Source organism: Triplophysa rosa, linkage group LG19, assembly GCF_024868665.1.
Source record: "Triplophysa rosa linkage group LG19, Trosa_1v2, whole genome shotgun sequence".
NCBI classification, from domain to species: Eukaryota; Metazoa; Chordata; class Actinopteri; order Cypriniformes; family Nemacheilidae; genus Triplophysa; species Triplophysa rosa.
The window spans coordinates 2,228,994-2,243,568 of NC_079908.1; the positions used below are offsets into that span (position 1 = coordinate 2,228,994).

General features: G+C 38.9%; 1 protein-coding gene across 1 annotated transcript in view; it reads right to left on the minus strand.

Moving 5' to 3' along the window:
• Positions 1–14,575, minus strand: part of ik (IK cytokine) — a 66,633-nt gene that overhangs the window by 3,670 nt on the left and 48,388 nt on the right. The window contains exons 9-18 of the mRNA XM_057359558.1: positions 9,275–9,438; positions 4,749–4,857; positions 4,621–4,660; positions 4,360–4,543; positions 4,238–4,256; positions 4,074–4,152; positions 3,136–3,216; positions 2,888–2,945; positions 2,715–2,803; positions 2,525–2,633 (exon numbers count right to left, since the gene is read on the minus strand). Of these exons, the coding sequence (XP_057215541.1) occupies positions 2,525–2,633; positions 2,715–2,803; positions 2,888–2,945; positions 3,136–3,216; positions 4,074–4,152; positions 4,238–4,256; positions 4,360–4,543; positions 4,621–4,660; positions 4,749–4,857; positions 9,275–9,438 (932 nt within the window). The remainder of the gene's footprint in view (positions 1–2,524; positions 2,634–2,714; positions 2,804–2,887; positions 2,946–3,135; positions 3,217–4,073; positions 4,153–4,237; positions 4,257–4,359; positions 4,544–4,620; positions 4,661–4,748; positions 4,858–9,274; positions 9,439–14,575) is intronic.

A 14,575-nucleotide genomic window follows, 5' to 3' on the forward strand; every position in this document is an offset into this window, starting at 1 on the left:
ATATATTTTCCGTGTCCTTACCTCGGACTGCTGCGGGTAAGTTTCTTCAAAGTGTCTATGTCTAATTTCATAATGCCGTTTAAGGTTTCCAATTTTGACAACCGCAACAGACTTCGAGCAAATGAGACAAACCGGTCTCGTGCATGTCGATGCAGGAAGAATAAATGCAAATCTCTCGACCCATTCATCTCGGAAAACATGGTTTTCGGCGTCAACTTTTATAACTTTTGAAAAGGACATTGTTTTTCAGTCACTGACAGTTACATATGTCTGCACGCTGTGCAGGGAGTCCGTCTCGCCTCTCTTCACTCATCGACGTCTCAAGAAAGTAGTGACAGTGCGCATATGTTAACTGTCCGTGGCGCCGTAGGACCCAAACGGCTACTGAGCGGACCTTCATGTGCCTGGTATAAATTTGATTGCATTAGAATAATGTTAGGCGTTCATTTTTTTTATTATGTCAAAAGTTTTTGAGGTCCGGACGGACGCATCTCGTGGTCCGCATTCGGACCGGAGTCCGCTAGTTAGTGACCCCTGGCTTAGAGCATCACCAATTGGCATATGCCAAGCCACGCCCACAGCAAACAAACAGCTTAGCCTAGCAACCGTTTAACAATACCTATATCTCTGTATCAGAACATTGTAGAGACACAATATGTTAATCGTGTTAGCTTCATGCTAGCAAACATGCTAATCTCATTAGCAAACATGCTAATCATGCTAACAACATACTAAGCCCGGTTTTTATACACATTATTTTTCCATCATGTTAGAAAAAGGTTAACGATAAAACCTTTCAAACTATTTCAAACTCTTCAGGACAGACTTTGTCAAGCCAACATAAAGTTTGTACTCGAACTTTACAATCTAGTTTAATTTTGTAATTTGTTTTTTTTATTTCAGTTTAGTTTTAGTTCATTTTAGTGGGGCATAAATTGTTTTAATGTTGTTTTTCAAAAATCATTACCTTGAGTTTTTATTAGTTTTAGTATTGTCAAAAGTTTACATACACCTCGCCAAATCTGGAAATGCTGCAAAATGGAAAAGTAAAGGCATCTATTAATCGTCCTCATTTAAATCGAAGTCATAGCTACAGCTACATGTAACAAACATTTTATTGCTATGAATCTTCATTTTTGTTCTCGTTATGCTGTTGCTATCGTCTATTGCAAAATTAACAAAACTCACATTGTATTTGATGCAAAGCGTGTCTCGATTAAATTGAAAACGCATAACTCTATAGTTTCATGCACTGTATAGTTTAAAACATGATTTTGAAAGTCCTTTATATATTTGTTCTTTTTTGACAATACACATGACCTCCATCTGTCTCCCCTGCATACTTGATAAATCCTGCATGTTTATTATATACCAGGGGTTCTCTAACTTTTTAGTAAGAAAAGTAAAGTAAAATAAAAAAGTAATCTATTTCAAGACCCAACATTGTTTTTTATTTACACTGGTAACACTGGTTGATCACTAACGGCAAATCTTTATAACGTCGTATATAAAAGGTAAACCAGTTAGCTATAGTTTTTAACTATTTAACATCTTATATCTTTTAAAAACCTTACCAATCCTTTACATCCTGCTCAAGTCGCGCTGGCAAAGTTCATGTATTGCCTTAATCATCTTCATTTTCCGGATCAGATTCGGGCTCGAATTGATAAGGAAAGTGCTGGTGATATTTTATCACCTGTCAGTACAATTGCTTGGGAACATGATGTTCCGAATATGGTAAGAGGCGTTACATTTCCGTCACACGCTTGCAGTATTCGACCAATCACTACGCACTGGTTAACTGGCCAATCATAGCACACCTCGCTTTTCAGAGCGATGAGCTTTGTAAAAAATCTGTGCTTTTCAGAGAGGCGGGGCAAAGAGGAGATACAAACATGCACGGTTTGTGGAGAATACAGCGTTTTTGAACCTTAAATCGTGTATACACATTGCATTACATCTAAAAGAAACAATAATAGCCCTGTCACCCCTTCAATCAAGTAATTGTTTTTTTTTATCGAGTAGGTTTTTTGAAAAACGTGTGATTTTTAGTCAAACTTGAATAGTCTGACAGGTGACTATCCTAAAAGACAAAAAATATGTAGTCTGAACTGGGCATAACAGAAGTCAGTAGGCAAGGTGTTTCTAATGACGACAGAAGAGTCAGGACCTCGGTTTAATGTCTCATCCAAAGGACGGTGCTTTTTGATAGCATAGTGTCCCCGTCATTAGGACCCACACAGACCACAGGGTGAGCACCCCCTGCTGTCCTCACTAACACCTCTTCCAGCAGCAACCTAGTTTTCCCAGCAGGTCTCCCATCCAGGTACTGACCTGTGGGAAACCAGTCTTGGGCAACAGGGTGACATGGCTGCTGACATAAGCTAAGCTAAGTACATAAGCTAAGTACATGAAATAAGTTGTCAGTTTGCAGCTCTAGTTTGGTAAATGTATTATGCAACTACATTTAGCACAGCAATAAATCTATTTGTTATTAAGGAAGATCAATAGCTGACAAACTCACTGCACTGATTTTCTTCCACTGTCGGTCTAACTCGGCCTTCTCATTGGTCTCTTTAAAACGACGGGTCTTTCGGCCCTCAGACATTTTGATGCCGTACTGGAAGGCAGCTCTGCAGACATAATCATCATCATCATAATTATAAAACACAATTTTATATTGACAAATCCTAACAGCAAAGAGGATGTGTTACTTTGGCAATGCCTCTTTGTTGTTCATGTAGTCACTGTACTCCTCTTGAGTGTCAAAGTCCCAGCGGCCCAGGGGACCTTTCTTATTACCCTACAAATAGACAGATCGATTAAAAACTAGGACACATTTCTCTGTTGCAACTAACAAAATTAATTCAGAGAAAATTTCACTCACCTGATCCATCTTGCTGTAGTCCACCTCTTCATCACTGTCCACTGCAAGATCATCCATTCTACAAAAAGAATGAAATAAAAAAAAATCACAGCAAAGTCCAAACACACAAAACTAAAGCAAACTTCGACCCTGTTTTAGATTTTGAAGTTTAAAATGACCGACTTTCTCAAGTCCTTAAAACAAATGATTCCTGAATTGGACTTTCAGAAAAGCACAGATTAACACGCAAGCATGCAGTTGTAACTCACGTGGCAGGGTAGCATTCAGCATAACTGTTTGACATGCCAAAGAAATCTCCCAAATGCTTCTTCTCTTCACGCCTGCTTCCAGTGCTTAAAAGTTAAAGAGACAATACAAACTCTTCTTGACAGTCGTGTGTTTTGTGTGACAAACTCTAATGTCCCGCCCAATTCTTGACAAATAACTAGAAACTGTAAATTCTACACAGATTAAGAGGAATTACTTTCATTATCAGTAATGCACTGTAACATTTTACATTGGCCAGAAGAGACTCACATTTTGTTCCCCCATGTTTTGTTTTGCAAAGTCTAGGTCTACTGTAGTCTTGAAAATAATGCAAGACTGGATTATCACAAGAATCAAATTTATATGTACAGTCAATTTTACTCCCAGTGGGCATTCCCAGAGGTTTCATTCACTCTAAAAAAATAAATTAAAAAAATGGTGCTATTTAGCACTAAAGGGGGTTCTTGGCTCGTAATCATAGGGGAACCACTTTTAGTGCTATATAGAACCATATTTTGGTGCTTCAGTGGTTCTTTGGGATGACTGAGGTGCTATATAGAACCGCTGAAGAACCATACAGGGGCTTAACAGGTTCTTTATACAGAAACAGTGCTATATAGCACCTCAGTCACCCCAAAGAACCTCTGAAGAACCACTGAAGTACTATATAGCACTAAAAGTGGTTCCTCTACGATTCATCAGGACGTGATCGTGAATGGACCAAACGTGATTGTGAGTGGCTGGAGATAACGTTACTACCCCTGCGCTGAACGCGATCACGAAGGGACGCGTGCACCACAGCCCATTCATTGCACTACAGTGACGGTAATAACAGATTATGGCAGATTTTTTTAAGAGCCTGTCCAATAAAAAGGTCTAGCACGACCTCTGGGCCCTCCTGTATGTTGCATAGTGACATGGGGACACAGGTAAAGGATATATTTCCTGTCCCTGCCACTGAGCAGCTTCTGCAAACTTCTCATTGATTAGCTTGATCTGATCCTTCACAGAGCCTGGACCTGTGAACATGACAAACACAGCCCTTAACTCAACAAAACTTAGACAAGAGTACAATTAGTATGAAGATAAAAACATTTATCATACCTTTATCAATGTCGATGGCCTAAAGCAAGAAAGATTTTTTGACAATTTAGACCAAATGTTAGAGCCAAATTTATATGTTTGATTAAATGAGAATGATTTTCTTGAAAGATGGAGAGTCTGACCTCCTCATCAGTCTGAGGCTTTTCAAAGTAACTGTGCCGTCTTTTCTCTTCATCCCGATCCCTTTCTCTCTCCCGCTCACGATCTCTTTCTCTCTCCCTGTCTTTCTCACGGTGGCGCTCTTTCTCTTTGCCTCTGCTGCTTTTGGAGGTGGAGGGAATGTAATCTCCGATATCATCAAAGATGCTGCAGACAAACATTCGGGTCACATTGCAAAATTTGAGCTGTTAAACGGAAAAAATTCGGACTGCGTGTAAACTCACGTCACGTCAGCCTCTGGAGCTTTTTTCTCATCCAAACGCCCTGCACACACAACACACTCCAGGTCAACTTTAACACCATAGGAACAGGAAACGACCTCACTCTTTTGACAAAGAAACAAGAAAGCTACCTTTGTCTTTCTTCTTGAGTTTCTTGTTACGTGTACCCTGCCTCAGGTACGACAGGATCTGTGTTAGTTTGCTGATGACAATGTCATTGGTGGTGAGAGTTGTCTGAGCCTAGGAACAAACAAAGTAGAGTTCAACACAAATTACTGAGGAGAAGGGTTATCTAAACAATAACTCGAGTCTGGAGAAAACCTGAAAGGTTTACTACATTATATCCCAGTGGTCAACAATCTATTTAAGCTCAGGATCAGCCTATCTGAACGATATTGATATACAATATACAAGAACTACCTATATTTAAGGGTTGAAAACAAAACGCAGGCCAGATTGTCGTTTAAATTTTTATTCCAGCTTTTTACAAAGGCTGATTGTTTTTCAATTACATGAAAAGCTTTGGCAAGCAGGAAAACTCATTTGCAGTGAGCAGATCATATGAAGTGCTATTGCGAACTGTTATGGTTATCCACTGAAGCTTCTGAAGTTACTACATTTGCCATTCACACTACATACTATATGAGATTTACCCATTTGTGATTAGAAAGCGTTACATACACTTGTGCCATCAGAAGTGCTTTCCAGCACTGAGAGTAGAGGTGCTAGTGTCACGGTTCGGTTACGATCATCATGTCATCGATTCGGTTCAATTCGATATTACGATGCATTGACGATGCACTGCATCCTCAAATTTAAATTTTACTAGTTCCCAATAACCAGAGGTGGACAGTAACTAAGTAAATTTACCTGAGTACTGTACTTAAGTACACTTTTTGAGTATCTGTACTTTACTTGAGTATTATTTTTTCTGAGTACTTGTACTTTAACTTCACTACATTTGAAAGACAAATATCATACTTTTTACTCCACTACATTTATAAAAAGGTCCAAAAGTAGAAAATGGTTTCTATGCAGCGGGTTTTCCTGTGTGCTCAATTTATCTGGCTTGCGATCTGCCAGGACCTTTCACTGTTGCCAAGTATTTCAGTTTTTCTAAGCTCGCGGTTTTCCGGCTAGCTTTGAATGGCCATTTGGCGGATTTTTTAACGGAAATCTGGCAACTCTGGGATCTTCCCCGCTAAACTAATGTAAACGTAGGCGCTGCTACATCGTTGATAGCGCTCTAAATAGGCAAATAGAACATTAAAAGACGAAAAAGGCAGATGTTAAAGTGTGGTGTAATCATCTGTGAGTTACGATCAGTCAAAGATCGTTGAAACATTGTCATGAAAATGATCGGCATAACGGCTAAACGGTACATAAGCATCACATACACCTTGAGCTACACGTGCGTGTTAACTTCTGATCTGCTGCTATATCATTTAAAGCGATTTGGAAAATGAATGATGTTTTTACTGAAGTAACTATAGTTGAAGTATTCCTGTTGAAATAAAAACAATAGAACCCTGCCCAAAATACAACATAAAATGTAATGGATTTAATGGTTATAATGGGACTTGTACTATGGATACTTGCACCCTGCTGAAAAATCAATAGAAACTATTAAAGAAGTTATAATGGTTTTATTGGTTTTAAAGGGATTTGTATTGGTTTAAATGGAAACTGTAATGGTTCTACTGGTATGTGATGGATTCTATTGATGGAATGGTAAATCCTATTGGAATAAAACCCAAAACACACTACAAAGAGGAATTTAATTTAAAAATCTCATTCTAATTAAAAAATTCATAGTTTTTTTTTCAGCAGGGATGGTATTTGCATTAAAAACCACAGTATCCACAAATTTACCATTTTCTAAATATAGGAACCATACTCCAATTAATAATCTTTAGTAAAACCACAGCAACTAAACATACCATAGTTTTATTATATTCATTATTATTCTAGCTATAGTTTATGTTTATAGTTAAATTATGGTAATAAGTCCAACAAACACATGGCTTCTACACTTTACTATTTACAAGAACCTTACTACTTATGGTAAATAGCTGCTAAAACTGGTAAAGGGAATATACAAAATAAAAGAACACTGCTCATAAATACATATAGGCCTAGGGGGCTAATGAGGATAATTAGGCTAAATGATCATAAAGGATTATATCTAAACTAAACATATACTGTATGTGGTAAACATATAAAGCTCTTAAAGGAGTTGCTCACTGCAAAATTTGCCCCCATTGACTTTCCATAGTAGGAATAAAAACGACTATGGAAAGTCAATGGGGGCAAATTTTGAAGTGAACTACTCCTTTAATACAACTGATTCTGTGAGCTACTCAGTGTATTCAGTAGGTTGCTTCAGAGGCATAAGGTATACGACAATAAAACAATGCACAACTGACATAAAGGAAATGTACTTTTAATACTTGAGTACTTTTAAAAGCACGTACTTCTGTACTTTTACTTAAGTAAGAATCTGTCTTTACAACTTTTACTTGTAGTGGAGTAATATTTGACCAGTAGTATCTGTACTTTCACTCAAGTAAGGAAGTTGTGTACTTCGTCCACCTCTGCCAATAACATATATACAATTTTGTCAATAAATACAAGCAGTCAGATATATGAACTGAACCTTTAATTTTACCTGCTCTTCTTTGATGTATCAAACATCAAACATTATGTCACAAGCACTACATCTTTATCCGATAGCTGCCATTTCTTCACAGCATGAGACAGTAGCTTTGCCAGATGAGCACCCATGTGAGACTCATAAACCGCTCTCGTTTGCAGCAAACTACATTCACACTGCCACCAAAATCCGATTTTTTTGCTCATATGCAACCCAGATCTGTTTACTGCATGACAGTGTGAACAGGACAAACCACATGGAATCCAATCTTTTTTAATCTGATCTGAGCCATTTCCATATGTGGTCCTAAATCAGATTCAGGTCTGATGTTTCGCAATGCGACCTCAGTCTGAACAGTCATATTGAAATTCATGCTACTTTTGCATCCTTGTAGATCGTCTTGCGTTATAATTCTGCGCTAATTTAAAGCTTCACGCACTATTCTGTTGACGGAAGTGAACTTTACAGCTCGGTTGCCAAACATTAAGCATCAGATTATAAACATAAGCCGTTGCACTGTCTACCGCACGTGAGCCGCACGATACGATATAACAAATGACTATAGAATCCGTTATAATAAGAAATTTTGCCACTGGATACGGCGCGATGCAATACAACAAATGCATTAATGGTGTTTATTGTCTTTTATCGCTTTGCATCCACCACTCACGTGCGTGTTAACACGGTGGTAAAACATAAGCTATAGGTGTGTTCTACTCCATGCTGGGACGTGCAAACCGGCATGCGCACAGCCCGAGAGCAGACTGCTCTGGGAATGCTCTAAAATCGCGCCGTGAGATCAATCTGCTCTGCACCGCATAAAGTCAAACACACCCGCTGACTAGACCCTTGCTTAATTCTGTAGGAAAGCGTGCTGTTGTTTTGTGCATATGGTTCAGTTTATAAGCATCACAAGTTCACACTGGAATCTGATATTGGCCACATTTTAAAAATAGTGTGAACAGCCGAACAAAAAGTCAGAAAAAATCTGAATTGAGCATTAAGGCTTGCAGTGTGAACGTAGTAATCTCCCAGTCCTCGCTAATGTAATGTGCGACCTGTCGCGACCGAAGTCCAGGAATCGCATGTTATTGCAACTGAGCACAGACAGCAGTGGCACTGACAGGCGTTAACAGCTCAGGGTGAAGCCGGGCCGGGGGTACAGCGCCGAGGTACAGGTCCTGAGGGCCGGCCGGGGTCTCCCCCTGGCCTGCCTTATACGCTACCGCACGCAGGTCTGGCAGACAGTCAATTGAGAGTCCGGGTTGGGGGCCCGGGGGCCGTGGTCCCCGCCGCCGCTGTGGATCCGGGCGCGCGCCCGGCAACCGACAATGATCCTTCAGCATATTTCATTTGTGCGTGACAAGATTTACACACAGCATGTGTCCAGTCCAGGTCGTGCTTACCGGGTTTTTCATAAAAGTAGTTGGAGCATTTTTAATTACTGGCGTCTCGCCTACCTCCGCCATTGTATGCTAAAGCAGTAAAAGCACATATGCGACATGACGTCAGAAAAACTTAAGTACGTAACCGGTAATGGTCTGTTACTGAACCGATACCGAATCGTCCTCATTTGCATCGCGATGCATCGTAAAAATGATTAATTTCGACACACCTAGCTGAGAGTGGCGTTCATTCATACATAAAGCTCTTTAATCAACAACGTTGTAACGCATGTTTGTCACAGACATTCTAATAGTAACATAACTACCAAACGTACCCCCGGAGCAGTGGGCAGCTATCACTGCAGCGCCCGGGGAAGTAGGGGTAAGGTGCTCTTGCTCAAGGGCACCTCAGTCGTTACCCGCCGGCCCTGAGGATCGAACCGGCAACCTTCTGGTCACGAGTCTGACTCTCTAACCATTAGGCCACGACTGCCCATTTCTAATATATCCACATAGAATTTACCGTGATTTAATTAATTATCATTTTATCGCCCAACCTTTTAATGGCCCAATTAACATATTAATGAGAAAAAAACAATCCCGTGTTGTGTGTCTCTACCTCCATGGTGGGGCAGTCAGCTTTGCTGCGAATAAGGGTGCACGGGATGTCAGTGTCCGCATACTCATCTTCCAGATCCACCACATATGCCATTCTACCTGGCAGGAAGAGCTCATTACGCTCCATCTGACGACCTTTGAACAGGATGCGGTAGATGTTCCGTCCTAAAGAAAAGAAAAACATATTTTTTGCCACAATCAGATCAGCGCACAAATCTGGTTCGGTGAACTGGATCAAAAGGTAATGATCTTAAGGGTAGTACACCGAACATTGAAAAAAACATTCTGTCATTAATTACTCACCCTCAAATCATACCACAACAGTTATCTTCGGAACACAAATTGACCCTTCGCAAGCATTTTGATTGACATGCAATCTGATGATAACGCTGATATTATGTCCCCCCGTGACTAACCGCTATTTTGTTCGACAAACAAACCAGTCTGATAAACCTGGCGTAGTAGAGCTTTGGTGATTAATATGAAAAAATATATTTTTAATTATTGTAATAGTAAACAAAGAGATATATGTACTAGGGCTGTGCAAAAATATCGATACATGTAACTATCGCAATATTTGTTTTTTCAATAGTGTTTCGATAGTGATACCTCTACTATCGATATTTTTTTTTAAATCATGTCATATACATACGGCCAAAAGTAAGCGGAAGCGAGCATGGCGAAAAATATAAGAACGCTTGGAGCTCTCAGAGCTGATGTGTGGGTGTGCTTTGGTTTTCAAAATAAGTCATGGAGTAATGAGTTATATAAAATAATGCTGTTTGTAGGCTTCTCAAGTCATGACACAAGTCACTTGGCTACTGCAGTGCATTAGACAAAAAGTTTATTAAGAAAAGTAACAATGACATTTATTGTGCTTTCACGGATGTGACACCAGCACGTTTACAGCACGGATGAAGCAGGGGTTTTATACTGCCCATGTTCAGTGTTTTAACTGTAATGCACCACAACAGCCAAGTGACTTGCGTGAGCCACCTTATTCCCCTGTGCTACCCACTTGAGGGGCGCAATCCACAGTTTGAGAACCCAAACCTCTGATCTAAAGGTCCATGCATCGCACATCATGGCCACTCTGCAGAGGTAAGGGATGTTTTTACACTTATCCTTACAGAAAACCCCCGGTGGTGCACAGCATGTTGTATTTCTAGCTCTACTTTTTACATTTTCTATTTGAAGTATTGCAATATATCGCAAATGTGTATCGTATCGAAATACATAGCAATATATTGTATCGTGACCCATCTATCGTGATATGTATCGTATCGGGAGGCACTTGCCAATACACAGCCCTAATATGTTCCCTTCTTTAATGGACGTTCATACTATAACTATAAACAATAACTTTTAAAAATCATTCTAAATGAAGGAGAATAGCAGAGTTCACATCACAACTATACCAATACATATAGGCTATGAGAACGAAACTGTTGGAATCATTCATTTACAAATTACTGACAGAAGCGTTCGGGAAGTGGTGTTTTAAGGCTGATATAATACTTATTGATATATTACTTACATATTACATGTATGAGAGCAAGCTGGCAAGATATGCTTTGCGTCCCTGTGATGTGATGAGCGCACCTTCAGCCTTCAGAGAGCAGCAATTGCAGTGACATTTTAAAGGAAAGACGTTTTCAGCAATGAAATCGTAAAGCAACGGCTGTACTGTTTGTTGTAGTTATAAAATAAAGATTAAGACACTGATGAACTGTTATTCTTTTCTGTACTGAACTAATATTTAAAAGTTTATTTTCATTTTCACAAAGAAGGATCACGGCCAACCAAAACTCTGCCCAAAGTTACTCTATCTCTAAAATTGTCATTACTACAAATTTTGGAGTAAATATAAACACTTAATACACCACATTTAGGTTAGCTATACATACATTTGTGTGAAAGTAAAGTTAGCCTACTACATCATGCGAGTTTAGAATTAACGTAACATTATCATCTGCTGGTGTGGACGCAAATATTTTTTATAAATAAAATAAATAAAAACGTTTTATTTAAAACTATTTGCAGCCTTTTTGCCAAATACCATAACCTATAATGCCTTATGAGTTCGGAGAAGATCTGACAAGGATCAGAGATCCTTTACACAGAATGATTCGAGACCCTTCAGATTTCCTGCTCCATGTTGGTAACTATGAAAACAAAATTTTCTGTTATTATGTTGATGTTCGATATCAGTGGTAAAAAATTTACTTGATAATTTGGTTATACATGCCGTTGTTTCTGTACATTACACCACAAAGCCATTATAATGGCATTATAATGACATCTATGGGGAGGATAAAAGTATGTATACGTGTTATTTTAATCAAATAACAGTTCAGTTTTACAATTACGAGCCATGAAGCATTAATATTTTACATTGGCGTTTTAAATCATTTAGCGTTCTTATGATTATAATTACAAAACTAACTCTACGAAAGAGTGTAAGATAATAATCAGTCACACAAACTATCCCAAACTCGGGGTACAATTTACCAAATCACCAAATCAATTATTGAAAAGGGGGTTTTCACGTTAAAAAAAGAAAGCCTCATAGGTTGCAGTGCAGGGGGACGGGACTACACTGTCTGTTTTTTTCGCTGAATATAAAACTTCAGATCAGGGTTGTTTAACTTATTAGAGATTCAGGACACCACATAGCAACTTTTCGACACTGCACCAAGCAAAAATCTATGATAACAGGGCTCCAGACAAAAAAATCAGTTAAAGAGCCATTGGCTCCTACACTGTAAAAAGTGAACATGGGTGTTTGTTGGAAAGCAAAAGCTACTTGAGTCTATTTTACTTAGTCTTTTACCTTCCGAAATGTAACTCAGAATTGTACACTTTTTCAACTTAACCGCACAGAAAATCTGACTTTTTCAATGTTTAAGTGCTATAATAGGGTGTCTGGTGCATCTACAAACTCAGAAAACGTGAAAAATGACAATCCAGTAACTTTGTTTAAGTGAGCCTATCTCTGCAAGCCTGTGAGAAAACGAGCCGTTCAGATTTCGCTCGCTTTCTGACGTAGGTAGTCGTTCTTATTATAATATTACCGCCCCTTTTTCTGAACGTGTCCACCCATGGCGATGCCGCCATTTTTGTTTTCGCAAGCGACATATGTGAATTAGTTCTAACTTTATGGAGATGCAGATTTCATTTTCCAACAGGACTTGGCACCTGCACACAGTGCCAAAGCTACCAGTACCTGGTTTAAGGACCATGGTATCCCTGTTCTTAATTGGCCAGCAAACTCGCCTGACCTTAACCCCATAGAAAATCTATGGGGTATTGTGAAGAGGAAGATGCAATATGCCAGACCCAACAATGCAGAAGAGCTGAAGGCCACTATCAGAGCAACCTGGCCTCTCATAACACCTGAGCAGTGCCACAGACTGATCGACTCCATGCCACGCCGCATTGCTGCAGTAATTCAGGCAAAAGGAGCCCCAACTAAGTATTGAGTGCTGTACATGCTCATACTTTTCATGTTCATACTTTTCAGTTGGCCAAGATTTCTAAAAATCCTTTCTTTGTATTGGTCTTCAGTAATATTCTAATTTTCTGAGATACTGAATTTGGGATTTTCATTAGTTGTCAGTTATAATCATCAAATTAAAAGAAATAAACATTTGAAATATATCAGTCTGTGTGTAATGAATGAATATAATATACAAGTTTCACTTTTTGAATGGAATTAGTGAAATAAATCAACTTTTTGATGATATTCTAATTATATGACCAGCACCTGTATATATAGCGCTTTTCTGGGTACTCAAAGTGCTTTACATCGAAGGGGGGAATCTCCTCAACCACCACCAATGTGCAGCATCCACCTGGATGATGCGACGGCAGCCATATTGCGCCAGAACACCCACTACACAAAAGCTTATTGGTGGAGAGGAGACAGAGTTACGAAGCCAATTAGTACATATGGGGATGAATAGGAGGTCATGATGTATGGGAAAATTTGGATTTTTAATGACCACAGAGTCAGGACCTCAGTTTAACATCTCATCCGAAGGTATGGAAAGACGGGACATTCTCCACTGAAGCTCTGAGTGCTTGACCAATCACAATGGACTGTGAAGACTAAACTCACGGGTGACCAATCACAACAGATTAGTTCCGCTTGACCATTCAGAGTGTGTTTTGTAAGGAGGACCTTTATAGAAACCGGAAAAAATCTTGTCGTTTTGTGAGAAGAGAAGAGCAGAGCGGTGAAGAATTAAGGTAAAATATGTAAAAAAACTAAGAGTGAACCACTGTTACAGTGCACCACAAAAACACAATTAAGATATCGAAATACCGTGAAATATGGATCACTTTAACAGCAGAGAAACGCAGTTCAGTACAGACGTATTTATTTATTATTTATGGTGGATAGATGCTGATAATCCAACAATATTATAGAGCAGTGGTTCCCAAAGTGGGTGCCGCAACAACTGGCTAGCGGTGCCGCTGATTCTCAGCTTTTTTCTAGTAACAAATAAAGTTACTAGTTACTAAGTAACTAGTTACTGTAATTTAATTACTTTCCCCTTGAAAAAGTAAAGTAAGGGATTACTCTTATTTTTTCTGTAATTTAATTACAGTTACTTCTGATGTAATTAAACTAAATACTTTGTGTAATATGTGTGTGTGCAGAAGAGGAATTTACATCAAAATTCCAAGTCTAACTTTAAAATTCGTGCTTTAATGTATAATTCTCACATTTGTAATTAATAATAATACTTTATGAAGTTTAATATTATTTATTTGAATGAATTAAAAGAGCCGTTTCATGTCTATCCTTGAATCACTTAACTCATCAATGTTGATGTAGGATATAGAAAGTAATTAATAATAAGTAACTAAATACTTTTTGAAGAGAGTAACTTGTACAGTAACCTAATTACATTATCGAATGTGTAATTAGTAACTAGTAATTAATTACTTTTTCAGAGTAACTTACCCAACACTGGACACGCGTCCCAGCTATCTCAGGTTGGTTTCACGATTGCCTTGTCCGAACCCTAGTTTGATTTCTCCTACTGCCCCCATTGGACTGCATTCATATTATTATTTTTGGGTTCGAACCAGGGGTCGTTTGCGTCATCAAGCCTGCAGCTGTTTACCCTGTCGCTTGTAACAACGACACAGGAGAAGGCGGCAAAATGCATTACAGTGCTCGCTTCACTTTTATACATATGTTTTGTTTCCAAAGCTTCAGTACATAATGGTACTTTCGTCTATGAATGTACTGCAAATGCTCTTAAGAACGCTGAAGGTGCACAGAAATGAG